General features: G+C 46.8%; 1 protein-coding gene across 1 annotated transcript in view; it reads left to right on the top strand.

The window, feature by feature from the left end:
- The window catches only part of LOC149348994 (endothelin-converting enzyme 2-like), a 31940-nt gene extending 17303 nt beyond the window's left edge, over positions 1-14637 (top strand). Inside the window, exons 7-9 of the mRNA XM_089541880.1 lie at positions 6256-7421; positions 8506-8754; positions 13928-14637. Of these exons, the coding sequence (XP_089398006.1) occupies positions 6256-7421; positions 8506-8754; positions 13928-14231 (1719 nt within the window). The 3' untranslated portion in view covers positions 14232-14637. The remainder of the gene's footprint in view (positions 1-6255; positions 7422-8505; positions 8755-13927) is intronic.
- Positions 14638-23864: the final 9227 nt, after the last annotated feature.

The raw sequence follows: 23864 nt of genomic DNA, 5'->3' as shown, positions 1-23864 counted from the left end.
GGCTATGACAGAAGCCGTAGTGAAGGACTCACGTAGTATATAAATGAGCCTCGCAGGTTTGAGGAACCACTCGAACAACCTTGGCTTCGTAATTGTTTAGAAGCTTGGTTTCTCGTGTGGGCTCAGATTTCTTTATAAAATGCATAAAAAGCATTCTGTACATAGTGTACACTTTCAAAATGCTTTTTTTGCAGTTGCTGTTCACAATCGCACTCGGCATTTTGCTCCCAGCTCCGCCTTTAAAGGTGCACTGAAGAGGAATCTGAACTCGTCTTTTTGCCGCGGGAACTCAATCTGCACGTTCCGAGCATTCATAGAAACTTCGATTTATTGCCCTGTATGGCCAAATTTCCTAATTAAATCGAATTAACGTCCGGCTCCCGCTTTTTTTTTTTTAATTCTCCCTCGTACGGTGGGCGGAGTCGACCAACGCGTGGAGTGCCTTTCAGCCAGTCCCGTGGCGGCTTGCCGCTCTGCCATCGGCGGAGTAATACGTAGCAATCCGTAGAAGCAAATAGCCCGCCCGTATTTTTATTTCTTTGGGCTTATTTTGCGGCTATATTATCTGCGAATGAAACTATTTATTCACGGAAACCTAAAAAACAAAATAAAGCGAAAGCAAAGCCTCCACGGAGCTGGCTGAAAGGCACTCCACGCGTTGGTCGACTTCGCCCACCATACGAAGGAGAATTAAAAAAAAAAAGGCGGCAGCCGGACGTTAATTCGATTTAATTAATAAAATCAGCCACACAGGGCTGAAGTTTCTAAGAATGCTCAGAACGTGTAGATCGAGTTCCCGCGGCAAAAAGACGAGTTCAGATTCCTCTTCAGTGCACTTTTAAGGTTGAAAGAACGATTAGGTTCGGGAAAATAGGTACCTTTACCTTCGAACCTAATTTCTACGGGAATCCGTCATTGCGAAGGCCGCGTTGGCTGCAATGAGTAATCAACCTCGAATACTGCGATTCTAGCTGTTATTAATGCGACTGCGCTAAGGCTCCTGTTCTTTAGAAAATCCGTTGTCGTCGTCGGCGTTGTGAGCGAGAAATTGGTAGGGTTTTAATGTAGTTAAGTCGAGTAGAGGTGCGAGAGCGTGCGTTTAGTTTGGTTGTCTCATGGTTTTGCTTTGCTGCGTCGTCGGCACGTCTGGAGACGAATTAAATCGACAGTAGAGACCCGTGTACTGTGCGATGTCAGTGCACGTTGAAGAACCCCAGGTGGTCGAAATTTCCGGAGCCCTCCACTACGGCGTCCCTCACGGCCCGAGTCGCTTTGGGACGTTAAACCCCATAAACCAAACCAACCAACCAGTAGTATTAGTTGATGAAGACGACGATATGCAATGCACAGCGCGCGAGAATATGTATATTAGTCCGACAGTAGTATTAGTTGATGAACACTACAATGTGCAATGCACAGCGCAAGTGTGCTGCAGTTTTAGCACAAGGCGCTATCGGCTGCAGCGATTCTCCTCTGTCTGCACGTGGCAGCGATTGTGGTTCAGCCCGAGCCAGTGGGCAGGCCCGTGCGCTTTCCCTTTCATCCTTCCTCCACTCGCAACAACAACAGCTGCGGCGATAGCATAGTGCTCTCTCGTGCACCCAATGAGCACTGAACCTCTCTTGGATGTCCTGCGGACATCCTAATCATCCTATGGACGTCCAAGGGAGTTTAAATGCCCATTGGGCAGTGGCCAGCGAAGATCTGTTCGCGTCGCCGCGGGTTCGAAGCCCAGTTGTGGTGGTATTTATTTTATTTATTAAGGCGAAAGCCTTTAATGCCTCATACTGTCGTTAGCAGACGCGTCGGCAGGAGTGTCGACAGACGCGTCGGCAGATTCGTCCGCCTTTCGGCGTCACTGCTTAAAAGGCTCAAAAGGCGCATCTAGTGAATTCATGGGCTTCGTAAATAAAATAAAAGGAGTAAAGTCAAGAAAAGGAAAATAAAAAATAAGAAAAATAAGAAAACAAACAGAAATAAAAACAAAATTAAAATAAGATGTGGAAATAAAAATAAAAAACAATAAAATTAAGAAAAGGAGCAATAAATAAATACAAAACAAAATATGAAAAATAAAAAAGTAAATAAAAACAAACAGTGGCCAGGAAACGCTTTCGCCTTGAAGCACTTTAGAGAGCCAAAGTGCCCCCTGAATTTTTTTATCTATGGTTCGCCGAAAGGCACCATCAAGGTCAGGCTTCACACAAACTAGGTGAGCCGGTTCGACTTCGTGAAGTGCTGCTTTGACACTAAAATCCCCAGAGAAGCAAGCTAGGTGGCCTACCTGGGTCACGTGACCTTGCTGCGTCTTCAACCTACACACTGTATTGTGAGCAAATTGACCACCATAGCAGGTGGCAGTTTAAATTAATGACTGGTCGCGAGAGGTTTTTCGCACCTGAGTCACACAAGCCCCACCGCCATGGCAGCACCTGCCATCGCAGGGCAGTGGCGCATCGCTTAACCGCCGCACCACTGCTCTGCAGGAGGGGTATGAGTAGTGGTAAAGTAGAGAATTAACAATTCCGCATGTATGGACACTAGCCCATTAATGATATCGCGTCATACCCTCAAAGGTGCACTGAAGAGGAATCTGAACTCGTCTTTTTGGCGCGGGAACTCGATCTACACGTTTCGAGCATTCTTAGACACTTCGATTTATTGCTCTGTGTGGCCGATTTCCCTAATTAAATCGAATTAACGTCCGGCTCCCGCCTTTTTTTTTTAATTCTCCCTCGTACGGTGGGCGGAGTCGACCAACGCGTGGAGTGCCTTTCAGCCAGTCCCGCGGCGGCTTGCCGCTCAGCCATCGGCGGAGTAATACGTAGTAGTCCGTAGAAGCAAATAGTCCGCGCGTATTTTTATTTCTGCGGGCTTATTTTGCGGCTATAGTATCTGCGAATGAAACTATTTATTCACGGAAACCTAAAAAACAAAATAAAGCGAAAGCAAAGCCTCCACGGAGCTGGCTGCAAGGCACTCCACGCGTTGGTCGACTCCGCCCACCGTACGAGGGAGAATTAAAAAAAAAAGGCGGGAGCCGGACGTTAATTCGATTTAATTAGGAAAATCAGCCACACAGGGCAATAAATCGACGTTTCTAAGAATGCTCAGAACGTGTAGGTCGAGTTTCCGCGGCAAAAAGACGAGTTCAGATTCCTCTTCAGTGCACCTTTAAGTCGGAGCTGAATGCCCTCTCCAAGTTTTTGTTCCGACTGAACCAATAGGGTTGCTAAAGGAAGTGAATTCTCCTCAGAAAATATTTGCGATTCTGGCACATAAAGAAAAATCTTAGATGTCTCAAACGGCCGTCATAGGAGAAATCCACGCCCACAGACAACAAAGGTCTTTTTCAACAGCAATGTTCCATTCGCTGATTTTTGTCTCTTTCAGAGAATTTACAATCTAATAACCAGCCTGAGAGTAAAAGGAATCCTGATGATTTCCCAGGTAATTTTAAAGAGTCAGAAGCGAAATGAGGGAAATCTTATCTGCTCAACATATTGTAACGTGGCGGCCAGCCGAAGAATGAGGCGTGGTGAACCATGAACGAGAGATGACTTAATGGCCGCTGGCCTAGCGCGAGCGCTCCGTCCCGCGCCACTGCCAGCTTCGTCTTCGTCACACTACCCGGGTCCTCCGAGCGATCGTCCCGATCGGTGACGAACAGACGCGCGGAATGGCGATGGACTTGAGTGGAGGGTTGAACAATATGTAGAAGATGGTGCAGTGCTGGCCGCCACAGTGGATGAAATGATCGAAAGATGAGTCCCGGTCCACGAAGCATCCGGGCCGGAGGGTGCCAGGAGCTGACGGTCGAGGTCCTTGGACGCACCGGACGGCAGGGGCAGGGGGGCGGTGTCTTCACGTGTGGGTCTTCGGTCTTGGGTCGGTGGGGTCTCGGGTCGGTCGGGTCTTCGGTCGTCGTGTCTTGTGGTCCGGGCGGGGGACGGGGCTGGGGTGAGCGGCGAGGTCGGTTCAGGTCGGGCGGGCTGGGGCAAGGCCGGGCGGCGCGGACCAGGCACTCACGGCCGACGTCCACGGCAGGCGCAGGACACCGAAGCTCCGGGACCAGGATGGCGATGAAGGGACCCGAGCACCTCACACCAAATGATACGTGGCGGCTAGCAGCAGCAGTAGAAACAGCAGAGGTAACCTGCTACGCAAGGGACCGACGGCTTGGAGTAGTCTCTCAGCACACAAGCGCGCACCTCAGCGTCGTCTTCTTTACAAAACCACTTCGTTGTCCTCCCAGCGTCCGTAGCAATATTTTCGGCCGAAGATGATAAAATCACGACCAGGGTAACGCCCAAAGCCACCTCCATACGCAGAAAAGAAAGGAAGGAAACAGCGCAGTCGATGCCAGTGCTCAGAGTTTCCTTGTGGTCGCCTTCGCGGCTACCACAGCTTCTTTCCTCAACAGCGTGGAGGTGTGCGGCTAATGGCAATCTCTAGCGGTGCTATGGTGGGGTTCTTGCTTGGTTTGGTCAGAGTTAACCGAAAGTCTACTTTCTCTGGATATTACGCGTCCGCAAAATTTTCCACTGACTCTACAAAAGCTTACAGCTATAGCTTTAGGCTGTAATGGCCTTAACTATTTCACACGTCACCCCTGCTTCAATTAAGTGGTGAGCGCGAAGAAAAAAACGCAAACACGCGCGATAAGTATTTATGAACCAATTCCTGCACTTCCACCATCATTCATCTCAACGAAATGGCATGCTTAGTGTAAAAAACACATTCCATGAAGCAACTAGGCTCAAAATGCCCTGATTTTCTAAAATTCAGCAGGACGAAAGTTCCTAAATTGGGATTTCTGAACTCAACAAAGGAATTTTTGGTTGCAACATATGGACCATCGCTGTCTTGAACAACACGACTTAAGCAATGCTTCTTCAAAACTACCCATGCGTTCATACTTAATGCGTTCATACTTTCGCTGTCGGGTGTTTCTGCCCGTGACGCACCCCCAGTGTCGCACACTTCCGGGATGATGGTCCCACCGGTTCAACGTCAGAATCTGACGATGCGGAACTCGCCTCTTCCTCGGATGAGACGCTGTCAGAGTCCGAATCCGAGCTCGGCTCGTATTTAGAATCTGAAGAGCCACCGCTCCAATGCGCAGAGGAAGGTCCCGCGCGGTCAGCCATATCCGAAAGTAACCGCGCGCAGCGGGGGTGTGCTTTCAGTGGCCCGCAAAACGGAGAGAAATGGGACGCTGTGTAATAAAGATGAGAGAGGGAGATGGAAAAAGGCTAAAACAAAGTTGAGGGGCTTTGCTTTTGCTGCTTCCAGCCGCAAGCGAGGGTGCGACGAGAGAGCGAAAGCAGCGATCGAGTCATGTGTCAGTCTCGACTCTCGGAGTGGCAACGGCGCGCGCCCTTGAACTTGAAGCGCCGTAGCTCACACGCCGACAGAAGAAAAATAAAAACCTGCAAAACAGCGGCAGATGGCAGAACAACCTTTGGACCCATAACCACACGCGCGCGTCATGATCCGGCGAACGCGGAGCGACCACGCCACTCAGCAAAGAGGGAGGGGTGGGATGGCAATCGCTCCGTACTCTTCAATACACGTACCAAAACAGTAAGGGGCGAAAATACGAACTTGTAGAAAGATTCAACAGATGGCGCAGCTAGTCCAAGAGCGTCAGCTTTGCGCTCAAGCGCGAAATTTTGAACGCACGATAGAGAACGTACCGGTACGTCAGTGACACTGTGGGGGGGAAGCGCGAAAACGTACCGGTACGTCCGTGACAGTGAAAGGGTTAATAATGCGGCTATAAGTGGGCTAGAAAGAGCTTGGTTTGGTTTGGTTTATGGGGTTTAACGTCCCAAAGCGACTAAGGCTATGAGAGACGCCGTAGTGAAGGGCTCCGGAAATTTCGACCACCTGGGGTTCTTTAACGTGCACTGACACCGCACAGTACACGGGCCTCTAGAATTTCTCCTCCAAAGAAATTCAGCCGCCGCGACCGGGATCGAACCCGTGTTTTCGGGTCAGCAGCCGAGCACCTTAACCACTGAGCCACCGCGGCGGCTAGAAAGAGCTTATTTCCAGCTGTCCATTCAACCACGAGGAAGTTGGCGGCGGAAATGACGTTTTAGAAATAGCTTATTCCCAAACGTCATTTCCGCCGCCAACTTCCTCCTGGTTGAATGGACAGCTGAGACCCGATACAGGCTTCAGGGTTCTTGCTGAACGTGGTCGCGCTTCCAACGGCGTTGCTCATTTTTCTCATTTTCTTCCGTATAGGCTTTCCTGCCCTCCAACCACAACTCTTCAGCGGCAGCTAAGGCCTTCGCAGCTGTCGCCAGATGCAACGTGGATCGGGGCACCACCACGGATGCGGAGGACTTCGTGAAGTTCATGCGTGAGCGTGGACTTCCGTGGCCGCGTCCCGCCTCGACTTCCGGGAAAGGCACCGGTCGTTCCGGGGTACTCGACGTCCTCCTAGACCTCGCCGTTAACTGGAGAGTGGCCCTCTGGTTTGACGTCACTGTGTCCATGCGCCACGACACCCCTGTCATCATCATCGGGGACATCGGCGACATACCCGCGTTGCGCATGGAACACCTGGCAGGCGCTGACGACGCCACCTACAATGATGTCGTTAGGAACTTGTCCCTCTTTCTGGGTGACGGCAAACTAACCCTAAACGACGCGGAAGTGAAGGAACTGCATAAGGACGAAACGTTTTTCAGAAAAGCCCTGCTTTTCGATGACGCATATGATGCTGGCGATGGTTTCGACAATCTAGTCCCGCTCAGTGACATCTCTACGGTCTTTGGACCCGCAGTGTCCCCGGCCCGATGGGCGACGCTCTTAGATAAGTACTTGAACGCAGCTATAAACGTTTCCGCCGCGACACAAATGCTTATTTTGAAGGAGCAGCAATTTGCTCGAGTCGGCAACATTGTGGATTCGCTTCCGGACAACAGGCTCTTGGACGTCGTTGGCTGGACTTTCGCGTACGCGTACGCGTGGATCGTGAACACGGACTTCGACGTACTGTCGCCCGTTACGGGAGACATCTCCACGCACGTCCAGTGCTTCGTCGCAGTCCAGGAGTCGTTCGGCATCGTACAATCGGCGCCCATGTTTCAAGAGACATTCGACGCCACCGAGAGGACCAAAGTGGTCGCTGCGCTGAGCTGGGCGTCGGCGGCGCTCGTCGAATTAGTGAATTCGTCTTGGCGATTAGCAGAGTCGACCAAGACCGAAGCCCACAGCAAGATCGCCTCGCTGGTGTCGAAACGGATATGGCCGCCCGAGCCGTATTTGCACGCGAGTTCTCTCGACTTGCTCTACGCCAACTTTTCTGATGACGCGAAGAGTTTCTTCGAGGCCTGGATGCAGTCAAGGAAGGCCCTCAGGGCTGCGCTGGAAAGTCCGTACTACGGTAGCCTCATGACATCCAGGTGAGTCATGACTGAATTTGTTAATCTTGGAGTAGAGTAAAATTAGTAGTAGCTCTAGTAGAATTATGTAGTGGCTGGGCACCCCTGTGCGCGGTACGTGCTAGAGCCAACAGCGTTTGCCACCACTGTTGTATCGCTAACTTGACAGCTAGACAGCTTATCAGTAACATGGTATCGCTAACTCTACAGGTAGACAGCTTATCAGTAACATGGTGTAACTATAGGACGCATTTACACTTCCCTTAAGCTGTGTGGGCATTTCAGAACGAACTGGGTGCGAATTTCACGCATCTCCGAGGTGTCAGCTCCTCTTAGAGGTAGCAACCAATGATGCTTTTCCTGGAGTTCTAGAATGAAACTTATCTCCAGAGGTGTGATGGACGGCTCCTGTAACGCATTTGACAAGTCATTTCTGCCTGTTGCCATCGAAGAATGGAATTCATTACCCGAATGCATTTTACTCGAACGCGATCCATGTAAGTTCCGCCAATTACTGCTGTTATACTTAAAAACCTGATGTTGATTATACTTGTTTTTGCTTTTTATCCTTACTGCCGTTCTATATATGTTTGGGCGCCCACTGTGATGGGTTGACGTACATTTTCGTTTTGTATCCTGCCAGTATATGTATATGGCACTGATTGTGACCTATTGTGTTCTTGAGATATAATCCATCCCCCCCCTCCCCTTTTTGTGTAATGTCCCGTTACTCAGGGGTCTTCAAGGGTCAATTAATAATGAAGGAGAACTCGACTGAAAACGTTACAGCAATTTGGTGCCACCACTACTGCTTTCGTGGTCAGGAGTTGATTGAAAACTACAGTGTTGTTTGTAAATAACAGCCCGAACTTGGACGAGGACTGAAGGAAGACACATAGACGGGCGCTGACTTGCGACTGAAGTTTTTATTGCTATAAAAATTTCAGTTTCAAGTCAGCGCCCGTCTATGTGTCTTCCTTCAGTCCTCGTCCAAGTTCGCGCTGTTTCTCAGGAAAATGTCGTACCAACCCGCCCAAGCATCCGCTTTAAGCTCTTTGTAAGACGCTTGCGAGCTAATGAGTCCACTCGTATACCCTCAATGCAGGTACCGGTGGCGTTCGGGCAGCGTACACTATGTCTACGCCCTGAACGAGCTTTGGCTCGGCCTGTCCGCCCTGTTTCCACCGTCGTACTTGCGCGGAGGGTCGGCCGCCATGACTTACGCGGGGCTGGGCTTCCAGCTGGCTCGGCATCTGGTGCGCACCGTGGACCTGCGCGGCCGCGAGCTGGACAGGACGGGACGCAACGCCACCTGGTGGTGGCTCACGAGCAAGCAGGACCAGCCGGCTTGCAGGCTTGCCTCTTCGATAACACGCGCTCTTTTATTGCGAAAGCAATACTACTCGCACTTTCAAGCCTTCGCGTAACTCGGCCGCAGTTGCGTTTGACCTTTAGCGGAGTGAATATGGGCGACCAACTCGCTCCTTCAGATAGCCCGGCTGCAGTTACGCCGCGCCGCGCACCTGTGGCGTTACTGCCGCTGTGACGTCATACCAGCTGTAGATTATATTTTATTTCTCTCAGTCGCAACAACATCAAAAACAAAATATAAAAAAATTTCCGAAGGCGCTTTGAGTCGTCGCGAAGCGGCGGCCAGTAGCCACGCGTGACCTGTACACTATAAACAAAAATATACCTAAAATGGAGTAAAAATGGTGGTGGCCACCCTTTTTACTCCATTTCTGAAAACATTTACTCCATGAGTAGGGAGTAAAAAGGTGGACTGTCCTCCATTTCACTCCCATGGGGAATAAGGGAGTAAAAATGAGGATTTACCAGCATTTACTCCAGTCTAGAAAGGGAGTTAATTGTGCCAAATACTCCACCAGTGCCGAAATGGAGTAAAAAACCATCTTGTGCAATCCGCCCCGCCGCCTAGCGTCTCGTCTGCTTCTGGTCAGTTGTCGGATAATGGCGGTGAGTGACGACCGCTTGGTTTGCCATCGTCGCTGGATCTCTGCTGACTTCTGCTCCTTTACGGGCGCCTGCTGCGGTACAAGATATCGACTTGTCGCCGCTTTCCGCTACAGTACGTTACATAATTGAATTGCTCCTGTGAAGCCTCCAGTGCTCTAACAATCTAACAATACCTAACTTTACTTTGTTTGTGTCGCCACCCCGTTACAGCCCCCGCTTAGGCCTAATTCTCACAGGCTTTTTTCAGTGTGGTTCTCGCAATGTGTTGCAGCAGGTTATGTGTTGCATGAACATGGAACTGTGATAGAACATAGCGTCAACGCTGATCTCTTGATTGAGCTCATGAGGCCACATTTCTCCTCAGCTATGTTTAAAATCCAAGTGAATACGAAAGGAAACACTGCCATTCCAAACTACCATCAGGTGTATTTTCATCTTTTCTGCTCTGGTTTTGGGTCAAATATAGCGTGGGGCATGACCGTGAAAACTACCCAGCGTCTCCTTTTCAGTTTTGAACTAGTGATTATAATGTTACATCCCTTTATCTACGAACATGGCCAACGAAACGAGCTCGTACAGCAAAAGGAGACAAGCAGATGACTCCTGCCGCGTACGCCGCCGCTGGGCCAGCAGACGGCGGAAAGAATGATTGACGCGGGGTCACATTAGGGCAGCGAAGTTTCCCAATTTGGGTTGCCGGCGGCCCGCAGAGCTACTGCCCGTTTCCGCCGCTGTCACTGCTGTAAGAATGAGCCTGAACGAGGATAAATAAACATTGCGCCATTTTTGGGCTCCATCTCTGTGGGTAGTAAAAAATTTACTCCCTTTTCACTCCAAAATAACTCCCTTATATAAGGGAGTAAATAAAAAACATCATAATATGGAGTAAAAAAACTCCTTTTGGGTGTGCGTTAGAGGACAAGACATTTACTCCCTTTTGGGTGTTTTTTTGCTAACAGTGTAGACGCGGCGCACTGCGTTCCTTCAGTTGGAAGCGCTGCGCTTTTGCTTTCGCAACCTGCCAGGCTTAACCAAAGCTAAGCCCCCGCCAATTTTTTAAAGAACTTAGACCCCCATTCATAGAAATCTACAGGAAAAAAATATGAAGGATGACGAACGCAGGAACAGCAAGGCGTGTATCTTGTTGAACATTTCAAATTAGTTGTTCATACGAGAAAGCAGCATAATAGACTTAACGCGATTTAAATTACACATTTCGATCTTCCAATGTCTCTAACTCTACAGCTACATCCACTGATAATTCAAATCAACAAAGTCTTGGTGTGAGGGTGAGGATAGCGTAGCAAGTGATACAATGGAAATAACTGCAACATCAAGCACAGAGAGAGAGTGAGTTCGAGCACATAGGCGAGTGTACGACAGTATGGCGGAAGTATTAAGTTAACTTCTGGAAAACATGTTATGCACCTTTACTATAGCCGATAGCTGGTTAAGATGAAATAATGATTATGGATGAATATTAGTTGGTATTATATAATATCGCAAAAAATATAAATTTAACAATTTTTGCCCTGTGCTTTGACGCATTTCGTGATGCACCGCATTCATTTTCTCAGGCCTGAGTAGAAGGCTGAGGTATTTAATTGATTTGTTGGGCTCCTCGGAGTCCTTTTCCGGACAAGGACTGTCGCTGAGGACACTCAATTTTTGAGAGAAATCATACCATGTGTTTGGCGCACGATGGTCCGAGTTGCTTATGCGCCACAGAACCCAATACAATATAATACAATACAATACAATACAATACAATACAATACAATGCAATGCAATACAATACAATGTATAATTAGTTGCGGGGAAGCTTAAGTGAGAAAGGCTGCGACTAAAGCGTATTGACGAGAATAGAATTTTTTTTTATTTATTCATAGTAATGCCCACAGCGCCACAAGTTGCATTACAGGGGGGGGGGGGGGGGGATAACACATTATGCAAGCGAAAAAAAAAGGTAGCAAATTGCTACACATACAATGCAACCACGAGCGGAAGTGAGCTATTTAAAGCGGACGATTACGCTTAGGTACACGATTGACATTGTTTCCAGACAGATTCCCTGTCTCCCAAACGTGGGTTATATGCATTAGCAGTCCGAGAGGCTTAAGAGTCGCAGAGGCTACGAAGCATACTGTAGGTGACGTGCCCAGGAGCTGTACGCTGGTTAAGAGTTGGAAGCCTGTCAAAGGGCGAGTTGATGCTCTTGTCGAGGGGGGGGGGGGACAGGGAAGGTTTTAAGGCAGAAGCCTTTAATGTCTCATCGTTGTAAGCAGCAGTTGTCGACAGAAAATGTCACGCTTTTCAATTGGTGGAAACGGTCGTGACGTCACAGTGCGGGAATTTCAAACGGGGCCAATTGTACTTTGGCTAGTAACCATGCAACCAATTGAAGGGATCGTATAGTGAGCTCCAAGTAAGTGGGACTGAGCGTAGTTAATTGCTTAATTACCCAATTATTAGCCTAATTAGCTTTACTAGTCAGGCCATATAAATAAATAAAACCGATTAAGAAATTGGTCGAGCTCAGGAATCGAACCCCGGTCTTCGGCGTGAGAGACGAGCATGCTATCCACTCCGCCATGCCAGCTCGATGGTTTGGAATGAACAAAGGCGCGTCTAGTGAATACGGTGTCTTCACTCACTCTCATCCTCCTCCATTCCCTTCCGGCGAGGTTTAGGTGTCCACCGACAAATGAGAGACAGATACATTTCCTTTCCTCAAAAACCAATTTACGGACGAGCGAGGCGTAGAACCGAATGGGCGATGGCGTTCTATGGACTCCTTGGCAGCGTTGCAGCACGCTGTCGCGTTCCACTCTTAGGGGCGAAGCTTAACATCTTAACCACACATCAGTGACCACACTTTAGGTCAAAAAAGTGCCCCCCCCCCTGAATTTTGTGACACAGTTACTGCGTAATTTCCTTTCCTCAAATACAATTTTCATTTTCTTCATTACGGCTCCTCTTTATCTTCTTTCACTCCCACTTCCTCCCTTCCTCTACGGTGCGGTTCAGGTGTCCACCGAGATGACAGAGAATTACTGCGCCATTTCCTTTCCTCAAAAAGCGTTGTGTTCAAAGGGCAAGGCATCGCACCGAACGGGTGGTGGCGTTCCGTGGACTCCCTGGCAGCGCTACAACGCGCTGTCGCGTTCCACTCCAAAGGCGAAGCTTAATCGTCATTAATTAGCAGTTAATTAGCATTCAGGCATTAATCAGTAATTAACCATTAATTAGTGATTTGTCATCACTTATTAATTAGTACTCAATTACATGTGACGCCACCAGTGCCACAGAAACAGCGAAGGTGGTGCGGAAAACGCTTCCGCCTCTACCCACTTTAGACAGTCAAAGTGCCCCCTGAATTTTTATTAATGCGAAAGCATTACATTGCTATGTCGCGTCATCAAAACTTAAAGATTAATGTGCAAAAGTTTGACTGTTACATAGTGCGTGATGACATCTTGCTGTGGGAAAAAAATTGGTTCATGAGTTGTAATTAATTACACGCTAAAATTACCCTTAAACTTCAAAATATCCATGGACGTCGATATAGCACGTGGACGTCAGAACAGCCACGGACGTCGATATAGTATGTGGACGTTTTGCTGTCGCATTGCTCCCAAGCTGGTCACTGCAGTGATCTCAAAGTATTTTAACAACATGCAGACGCGTCTGTCAGGGCCCTGATGAAAGCTCTTGGTGAAACACGAAAGCTCTCAGTGAAAGGGCTCTGGTCTGGTTTGGTTTATGGGGCTTAACGTCCCAAAGCGACTAAGGCTATGAGAGACGTCGTAGTGGAGGGCTCCGGAAATTTCGACCACCTGGGGTTCTTTAACGTGCACTGACAATCGCACAGTACACGGGCCTCCGGAATTTCGCCTTCATCGAAATGCGGTCGCCGCGGCCGGGATCGAACCCGCTTCTTTCGGGTCAGGTAAAACATTCACAGCGTACTCAGGCACCGCCACGGCTTTCCAGTTGAGCGATTGTTACACATAAAGATATACCCCCATCCTCACCCCCACCCTTAACCACTCCCCCACCCCAACCTCCATGAAGCACCTTAGTTTATTTATTTATTTATTGAACCTCACAGGCCCGAACGGGCATTGTGTGAGGGGGGTTACAGTATCAAAAAGGATTTCAGCAACAAGAGGCAAACACTGGGTATATAAGTATCAAAACAGAACATAATTCACAAGAACTAACATAAAACTAAATCGTACCTACACAGCGCAATACTTGCAGGTGCATACATACATATACACAGAAAAATAAGACTAACATGGTAACACATGTACGTTGTACAAAATAATATATGTACTTAGCGCTAGCAGTATAAGTTTAACACATGTTCACGGAATGACGCAGGGTTAGGTAACGATGCAATTGCATCAGGAAGATCATTCCAGAGTGAAACGAGGAATGGCACGAGGCACGAAATGCCGCAAGGTATCGGCCTACTAAATGCAGAAATAAAGACGTTAAAAAAAGATATTATTTAGAAAGTGTGCCAATTCCTTACCTACGTTCAGGCTGGACCAAGCCAAGACTGCCAGGGACCGCCGACTGCTGGGCGATCTGTTCGCTCTGGACGTGGCGCTGGTCGCCATGCGTACAAGCTCGGCGCAGGACCCGTCCAAGATGCCGCTGCGGCTCAAGTCGCTGGAAGCGCTGACGGCCACGCAGACGTTCTACGTCAGCTACTGCAGCCACCACTGCGGCAAGACCAGCGGCAGGCTGATGTGCAACCTGGCCATGAATGCTACCGACTTTCAGCGCTCGTTCAAATGCGATAGGGGGCAATCCGAGGGGGCGCCGATTTGTGTTGTTGTGTAAAAGAGAAATGAAACATCGTACTTAGATATAGTCGTAGATTTGTCCTACTTTTACCGCGATGAGAGCAGTTGTGTCTGTAATGCAGTTATGATCTGGACTCTCTTCCAGAGCCGAGTTGTTTTGTGGTTAGACAGAACTATCCGCACGTGCAGACTGCATGTGAAACAGATTGACAGGCGATCAATGGGCGGAAATACGTGGCATTAAACTCTTATTTTCCTTTGCATGACACGACAAATCGTACACATTTCTTTACATCCACCTTAATTAAGCAATTAGAGATCTTTGTACTTCTCTACAGTTGACTCCCTTGTACATTTAGAGTTGTATTCTATGTCAGATCTTCAGTATCCACCGACTCTCGGCTCTGGTGGTGGCGCGCACACAATTCAAAAGAAGCGTAGCATCTGGCAAAACGTCCACATACTATATCGACGTTCGCTGCTGTTCTGATGGCTATTTTCACGTTTAAGTGCAATTTTAGCGTGTAACTAATTACAACTCATGAACCAATTTTTTTCCCACAGCAAGATGTCATCACGCACTATCTAACACAGTCAAACTTTTGCACATTCATCTTTAAGTTTTGATGACGCGACATAGCAATGTAATGCTTTCGCATTAATAAAACCTCCCCTCTCCCCCTCGACAAGAGCATCAACTCGCCCTTTGACCTGCTTTGACCTGCGCGCGCGCTCCACTCTGCATTCTCTGCCGTGTTTGTTTTTATTAGGTCCCCTCATTGAGTAGAGACGGTGCTGAACTCTTCGAGGAGCCATTCTGAATACACGTATTATCGCAGGAAAAAGTATCAGCCCCCTCCCCCCCCCTCCTCCTCCTCCAATATTCTTGTCAGGTGGCACCCGCACGCGAATTGGCAGCGATCGAGGGGGAGCTGCTACTTATTCCCGCGATAGTACGGGTTAAAGAATGTGTCTGTCTGGAATTACCTCCTTGTTGAGATTTGCTTAACGATTTGCGTGGTTCGGCGAAGACTCGTCTGTTCTGTTTATATAAGAGAGAGAGAGCAACTTTGGTTTCAGAAATATTGGGATCACTAAAAGGGGTACATGGCTTGCATGAAAGTGCATGTACCGCACACCACTGAAACCTAGCGGACATTCAGCAACATCCTCTAAACCCCACTTCTCAATTACGTGGGAAACACTTCAGCGTTGTTATCTCTGAAAATGCGAATATGCTGGACACAAATTGGCGCATCACAAACACGTTGTCCCCCGCTAAGACATTTGTTATGTCCTCAAAAAAAAAAAATACTCCCTCACCAACCTCATTTGGTGCGTACAAGCAGATGATGCGCCACTCCAACATCACTGCCGCCGCGGTGGCTCAGTGGTTATGGTGCTCGGCTGCTGACCCGAAAGACGCGGGTTCGATCCCGGCCGCGGCGGTTGTATTTCTTTGGAGGAGAAATTCTAGAGGCCCGTGTACTGTGCGATGTCAGTGCACGTCAAAGATCCCCGGGTGGTCGAAATTTCCGGAGCCCTCCACTACGGCCTCCCTCATAGCCTTAGTCGCTTTGAGACGTTAAACCCCATAAACCAAACTAAACCAAACTCCAACATCACTGTATGCAACAACAACAAGCCGTCCTGGCGAACGTGACGAATAGATCTGCACAACCGAGCCCGCCACTTTAACAGAAAGTAGCCAACCGCCGAAGTGCCTATTGCATGGCTCACTATCCCGTAGAACCTAGGCGTGAAAAGCAGCCCCATGTTACCAGTCTCTTCCTCCCCATCAACTTTAGTCTCCTGCAAGGCCAAAACGTCCGTCTCGTTTCACGCTAGAAGCCGGTACACTTTGCTCTGCTTCCTCTTTCCTCCCAAACCGCGGACACTTGAGTGCAGCTACATTAAAAGCGGGTGCAGGAGTCATTTTCATAAGAGCAAGTAGGCCGAGAACTCGGTGCTTGCTCCCCGCGTCTAGAACGTGGCGAGACGGCGTTGTTAGCACCGAACCATGCGGTGCATTAGCCTCAGGTTCGTACGGGAGTGTCTTATCGGCGACCTGCTTTCTCATCGAAACTATTGACCGTTGGCACTATATTTGCTGGCGGGTCACTCTGAAACAGTTTACCTTTTGAAACACATCTTCATGTTGTTTACGTTCATTTAAGTGTCATGTCAAATGTCATTTTACAAATAAACTGATAGATGCCTAACGATGAAAATAAAGACCTCTTACTTTACTGCATTTGGAAATTGCCTTTCTGCTGTAATTTTCCAAATGTAATCGAATTGCAGAGCTTACTCCGCTGCATTTGGCTGTTTTCTATTTCTAGAGTGAAAATGTAATAAATGTAATAGTGTTTCCCCAATATTTGCTGAATTTGTACCATTCTTAAATGTGCTCGGTTTTAGAGCCTCCCCTCCGGGGAATCCGCCAGTTTTCACTTTGGGGCCTTCTAGCGCAATACGTATTGTCCGATCAACGCTGTATGTTTTATGCTAATTAAGTGTGAAACATGAAACCGCCAATCAAGATCAGCTTGCAGAGTTAGACCAGCCGAGAAAGGCCACCTTTTTTAAAGATGTTCCATAATGGGCGGGATTACACGAATAGATAAACAGCGATATTAAGTATTAAAAAAAGATATTGAAAAAAGAAATCAGCGCTTTGTACTATCTTCTCCTCCTTCCTGATTTGTGTTCGCGCTGCTGATACATATGGTACACGTGGCCTGTTGCATGATCTTGAAATTCACATGACGAAGCGATGGCGAAGACATAACAAGCTGGTAGTAGAATAGACGGTAGGAAAGAAACGGCATACGCCCCTCAAAGGAGGCTCTCCAACAAATGGCGTCGATCCACTTTCATGTCCCTGCACCTACTAATGCAGCATCGTTGATGGTATTAGAACAACTTGCGGATTTACTTGCGGCACCTATACTCAGCGTTCGGAAGTGACATTCTGTGTCAATGCAAATGACGAAAAACAGGGAAGGCTATCCGCATCAATCGATGTAACATTATATGTTCGACTGGTACTGATAACCTAATCAGTAGATGTAAAGTGTCATCCAGCTGTAAATCGTGTCCATCTCATCTATAAATCATTATATAGAATCTCTTCAGCCGAAATATGGCTATAATAGCCCTTGCACCTATTACAAGACATGGCTTAGACGAGAAACTCCTCTTTCCGAAATCCAAGCCGCAGTTCCCTTCACTCAGTGGTCCGGTATGCGTTGCAGTTTCGAGTAGTGAAGCGTGAATTGCGTGCGAGGCGCTATATCCGAGAAAATTTACCGCTCACAGTGTGGACGGTGCATGTAGAGCGCCTCACCCTTACACTAAAAATAAATTATGTCCTCGTGGTTTAAATATAAGCAAATTTCCAGCAGCGAAATCAGAAATGTGATCGCAGTTAGGCCTCACTGAGTTCATTGAAATGACTTCCATGAATTCCTTCTTAATCACCTCTTCAAGCCACTCGTATTATCATTCACGTAAAACGTTCACGTAATTGAAGCACAGCTCCGAGGTAAAAGAAAACAGATGAACTCACTTGTCGGATATTGCCGGCATATTTATGCCTCACTGCAAACGTCTTAGCACAATATTTCGATGCCAGCGTGCTGTTGGCGCAAGTTTATCGTATACAAACGCGCACACCTTTCGACCAAAAGGCTGTATTCTTTGCTCTTGACAAGGCAGGTACAATGTAAATTCACGGGTCAGTTTCGTCGCCTTAAAGCTCAAGCAGAAGTGGTACACAATTTCGGCATACAAAGTTGTGAAAGGCCTTGGTCATGAACGCCTTCTGCTACAAAACTTGACAAAATATTGTACTTATTAGCAGCACCGGAGATTCTTGCTGTTTCGAAGAACAAAAAACTTGAATACATGATCTGCAGGTTTTGCTGTTCTCGAATTGAAGATTACAGGCTTAATAGAGATTTAATCTCCGTAACGGATTAGTGCGAAAGTACTATTCCGAGGGGTAAACCTCGAGCAAGATCTTGCCATGTTTGTGGGTTTGTGCCAAGTGAAATAAATAAATAAATAAATCGAATGAACATCCACGACTGGGATATGAGCCCGCTGCAAATAAAAAAATCAAATAAATATTTACGACTGAGATATGAACCCGCGGCAGCGCGAACAGATAAGCTTCGCTGTGCATTGCCCATCGTCTCCTTATCAACTGTTAGTACTGTATCAAACTCATATTCACGCTTTTAGCTGTGTGGCGGTATTGACGGAGAGATGTGCGCTGCATGCGTTGGCATGGACAATGCTGTGGCAGAAACACGGCACTGGAGCAAAACGCGTTGGCGTTGACAACATTACTGCAGAAACATGGCAGAGGAGCATAGGCCACCGGTGCACATTGGGTAAACTGGCATTGCCGATGAAAAAGTTGGAGACGCGCATAACTGGCAGCCTGGGTCAGTGGACACTTCAATCGCGCTTTAGGTACGTGGTGGTGGTGTCCACGTGCAAAAAACTGTGCTTTCGCACAATATTTCGTGCTTAGCAATGCTAAACCACCGGCCATTTTGAATTTACTCTTCTCCCTACAAAGAGAACACGATTTCACTAAAACTCCTTATGAATTCAAATAATAAACACTTTCCATTTCTCATACCTTTGACAGGAAAATGAAGGTTGAGCTCGAGCTAAGGTACTGCATCACTAACTTCGGACTTTTGTTGCACAATACAATTCTGACGCGTGCGCGCAAACAAAATAGGAAAGTGTCCCCAGAAGTTTACTTGCGAAAAAAAAAGATATATATTTTACGCAATACAACGTCGGCTCCTCGTGTCCTATGACACGACAAGGTTATTTGCAGAATCGCCATGGCGTCAGCTCCAATAAGAAGAGCTACCGTGCTTCTGTGCTATACGGCAGGCATTGTCAAGCTTGAACTCTCATTTATAAACAGTAACGGCAAAGTGTTCACTTTAAAGGGAAACAAATGAATCTGCGGCTTCCAATAGCAGCAACGCTGAGTTGAAACGACATCTCAATACGCTATCAGCCTGCTTGCGTGGAAAAATGAGCTGGAAAAGTATTCACCGCACCTTAGTGATAAGTTGTCTCGTTCTGAGTCCAATAATGGACAAACACAGGTGCGCTTGACATAAGTAAACGAAGCACCCTATTCTGCTTTTAGCGCAGTCATCCCTTTCCAAGAAGCGAAGAAACATTCTGCGTCCATGAAAAATTGTACTGGCGATCAGTCACCCCGCATGCACCTTATACATCACATATTTCCGTTGGGCAACGCGTAAATAGGACTACAAGGCTACAGCGTCCTTTGTGTAGTCCTTGTGCTAATATAAACAAAGTATCAGAATACTCATAGCTCAGGAAAACCGCGCCAGATCCGTTCGAAAGAGGAAGACACATACGGACAACTAGACCGACGAAACGTGCTTCATCGGTCTAATCGTTCCTTTGTGTCTGCAATCGTATTTTCGTTACCAGTTTAGCGGGGTTTTCCTTCCCAGTGAGCAACAAACTAGACGCCGTTCTTGCCCCTTAGAAAACTCAAGACAACTCCCCTGTAGGAATCAGTTACTGTCTAGTTGTTTACTTCATTTGCAAGCAGCACCGCCGGCCATGTCCGAAGATACAAATAAATAAATAGAGCCTCATCTGATACAGAGAGCTGCATGAGCAAGAACTGGTCAAACTGCATATAGCTGCGGGCGCAAGAATCTATTCTTTTGTATTTGATACATTATGGCGTTTCGAGTTATGTGCACGGACTAGTGGTTTAAAGTATATTTAGCAGTCATTTGTCGGCATCTTTGTATGCCTGTTTCGGGCTCATGCAAAAAGTGAAGGGTACATTTCAGCTCCGCCTCAAGGGTATATGACGCGGTGCCGTTAATGGGTTAATGCCGATATATGCGTTATCGGTCATTATCTACATTCATAAGTTGCTCGGTGGTGATGGTACTTTTTGAGCAATGATGCAGCGGTTAAAGAGTATGGACACCTAACTTTTGGGTGCATGTTTTCTTGTTTGTAGTGATGCGTGAAGCATTATTATACATCGATTACAAAGTGGTATTCTGCTGCGACCGCTAAATAAATTATAATCGAATTTCTTTCTTGTGCTCTTTCGGTTTCAACGGCCGAACGATGACTGTGACGTCAAAGTGTGTGGTTACAGATCACATGAGGCATGAAAAACTGAAATATAATTGGTGCTTCTACACTCGTTGTCAATCCGGCTCTTGAGGAAGGCTGGCTTCAGCACTGTAGTGAATTAAAACGATGAAGCAGCGGTTATATCGTGGTTTTTCCATGCCTCACGTGACGTATAACGACTCTTCGATGTCATAGCCATCTTTCGGCTGTTGAGACCGAAACAGCATGACAGAAAAATTCGATTATAAATTGTTTAGCGGTCGTAGACGAGTACGACATGGTGATTCATGCGTAGTTTAGTCTTTCTCACCATTATAGAAAAGAAAACATGCCACCAAAATTAGGAGTGGGTTCGATCCCGGCCGCGGCGGCTGAATTTCTTTGGAGGCGAAATTCTAGAGGCCCGTGTACTGTGCGATGTCAGTGCACGTTAAATAACCCCAGGTGGTCGAAATTTCCGGAGCCCTCCACTACGGCGTCTCTCATAGCCTTAGTCGCTTTGGGACGTTAAACCCCATAAACTAAACTAACTAAACTAAGTTCTTACTAAACGCCACAATGAAGTTTCGAAACGATATAGAAGAAATGTTCTGATCTGAACTCCCGTTGCGTACCCCCCGCCGATAATCACCCTCACGCGCATTTAACGCGGTGTTTTGCCTGGTTTGTTACAGCGTCTGCACTTTGCTACTTTTGATATATTTTTGTCATGAAATTGTTCGCTGTCTGCCAGGCGTGGCACTGAAGCCCACTGAGGTTTTGGTAGGACTGATTCTTTCTGTATATTATTTGACATGAATAAAGATGCTATATATCGAAAACTTTGGTTTCCATGTATTCCCATGGGCGCTAACCCTACTTTTCACGCCCAGTCCGCTCCGGCGTCCGCGTGCGCCCCCTTACGTTATGTAAGCACAGTGTCTAAAGAGTTGGATACAATTCAAGGATGCAGCGACAAATACCCCTCGAAGGAGGCCCCCAAGCCAATTTTCTCGACAGATTTTTATGACATCGCGGTTAATCCCATTTCACAAAGGCACTTGCCGGTCAGCTGCGATTTCATCTAGAGAATTAACCGCGATGACATGAGAACCGGTCGACGCCATTAGCTGGAGGAACTTCTCTGAGAAGCATTCACCGCTGCGTTCTTGAGTTGTACCCGACTGCATACTTTGCTGTATTGATTGGTTGATTCTATATTAGTATGAGTACGTAACCTCCATTACAACGTTTAATACACTATTAGACAAATACGTTACTTATGCGCTTATTTCGCTTTGTTCAGAAGCAGTTATAGAAACCTTAGTTACCGAGGAAACCCTCATTATAAATATTAGTAGTGATTCAGATGTACTTGAAAGAAAAGCCACGTTACATCCAAAGAACCAGCTCCTCAAAAGTGGGAGCGAACATTGAGTCTGATCGCATCACGAACCACGCATTATTTTCAGTTTCTGGCGAAAAGAAAATTCTGTGGATTAATGCTAGCTCTCTCTACTCCTGCGGTGCATGAGGCCATCCGATCTGGCGAAACACAAGTGCTACGTCAACTCTTGCCGATGTCTAGAGTTCACTTTCCCTTCACAAGCTTGTTCTTTAAAGGCAACAACAGCACTGCCCCAGAACGTAAAAACGAACTATGCTTCCATGGCCCATACAACAATTTCTATATCGATAATGTTGTCTTCACTTTTATTTTCAATAATACTTTAATCTCCTTAGCTAGAGATACAGTCATGTCTTAGTGCATATTTGGTCGCTTTCCAATTCTCGATTTGCATTCGCATGCTTGTTAGCCTGTCGTGTGGCTTTGTAAGCCGGAATATTTGATTCACAAGTGCACTCGGAGCGCTTACTACGTTAGCGTAATTGAACGTTATTAACAAGGTGGCCACAGTCTTTGACCAACCGTACTGAAGCCTCAAACGTTCCCATTGCCTTTTTGCATTATCTGTATGCAGGGTTGCGACCCCGTGTATAAAGTATTGTTATTCCTTCACTTCTCCTGTAGGTCACAAAAAAGAAAAACGAATTAATTTCCTGATCGTGGCATAGTTCATTAAAAAAAAAACACAGAAAAACTCGACTTTGTTCAGCTGCTTTGCTACGACTGGAAATATTAAAGCAAAGGTCGTCACAAAATTTCGTGGTAATGCAGCTTCCTTTTTTCGTTTAAATAAAAGCGGTGCCGAGAGTTAAACCTTGGGAATTTATTCTTTAGAGAAGTTAGCTCGCAAGCAAATAAATAAAAAAATTCGAATTTCCACATTTTAAACAGGAAGTGTAGACGCGTACAATATTTGAGAATAGAATTAAAGCACTGAAAATAAAGTAACTTGCAGCACGGATTAAAAGATGCGCCGAATTTCGATCTACCACACCAACGAACAAAAGCAGTAGTCGTGACCTAGGAAAAGAAACAGCGCAGCTGCAAAATATGTCACGAGCACGACTCTACTGTCCTCTAGGCGACATTGAGTGGCGTGATCCGATATTCACTATTGTTGCAGCCTGAGGCAGGCGTGGCTTTGCCATGCTGACATCATTCCTGCCATGCCTGTGCTGTTTCTGGTGTTATGCAGTGAAGAACGAGCGCGGAGGTGAAGAAACAACAAAAACCGGGACGGGAATGAGGAAAAAAAAATTAGAAAAAAATGCGGCGACCCGCATTGGGACAATGCGAAAGCATTGACGCCTCCTCGGCACTCATCGCCTCTATTTGCCTCTCTATCATTTGTTATAGTTTTTTAATCAACTTAACTACTTGATGAGAGTAATTATCTTATGCTTTAATTAAAAATAGATTTATTTACTCTGAATATACCTGCTTTTATCTCAATCAACCATTTTGGTTTCTCAAATTTGGCGCCATGGTTGCTTTCCAGGCCACTTACTATATCCCCTTCTAGCCTATTCAACCACCCAAAGTTGTTCGCTGATAACTAATTAACTAGTTAATCTATGTCAATTAAACTTTTTATTCGATTAATTATCACTCATCAAATACATTTCAATGCATTTCAAACTTTATTTTCCCTCTTTCGCCTATTTTCTCACTATTTTGCCGTCCACGGCTGTTTTCCCGTCCACTCACTTTATCGTCGTCCGCGCTATTTCGACGTTTTTAGACATTTTGGGCTTTAATTAAGTAACCAATCAATCATCCTATCGACACAGTTTGTTTTGCGCAGCATCCTCACATCATCCTCTTTTGAACACAACCACTCGATTGATGCTACCTCTTCTGAGAACGTCACAGCTACAGCTACAGCGGACACGTTTTGCTTGCACGTTTTAGGGACACGACCCCGCCGACATAGCCTAGAAATGCTTTAGCATTAAAAGAAAAAAGTAAGGAATAAAAATGTGCATTCCTCTTCGTTTTGCGTTTATTTCTTCACTTGTTCATCTCCTCTTGTTATCTTCATATGTTCGCGCGCAGAATAAATGTCATTTGATCAGCGCTTGCGATGTGCCAGTCTCTTCCTGAATCTAGCCA

This window comes from Amblyomma mixtum, chromosome 4 (genome assembly GCF_055824585.1).
Source record: "Amblyomma mixtum isolate Tamu chromosome 4, ASM5582458v1, whole genome shotgun sequence".
NCBI classification, from domain to species: Eukaryota; Metazoa; Arthropoda; class Arachnida; order Ixodida; family Ixodidae; genus Amblyomma; species Amblyomma mixtum.
This window is presented reverse-complemented; position numbering and strand designations above follow the sequence as displayed.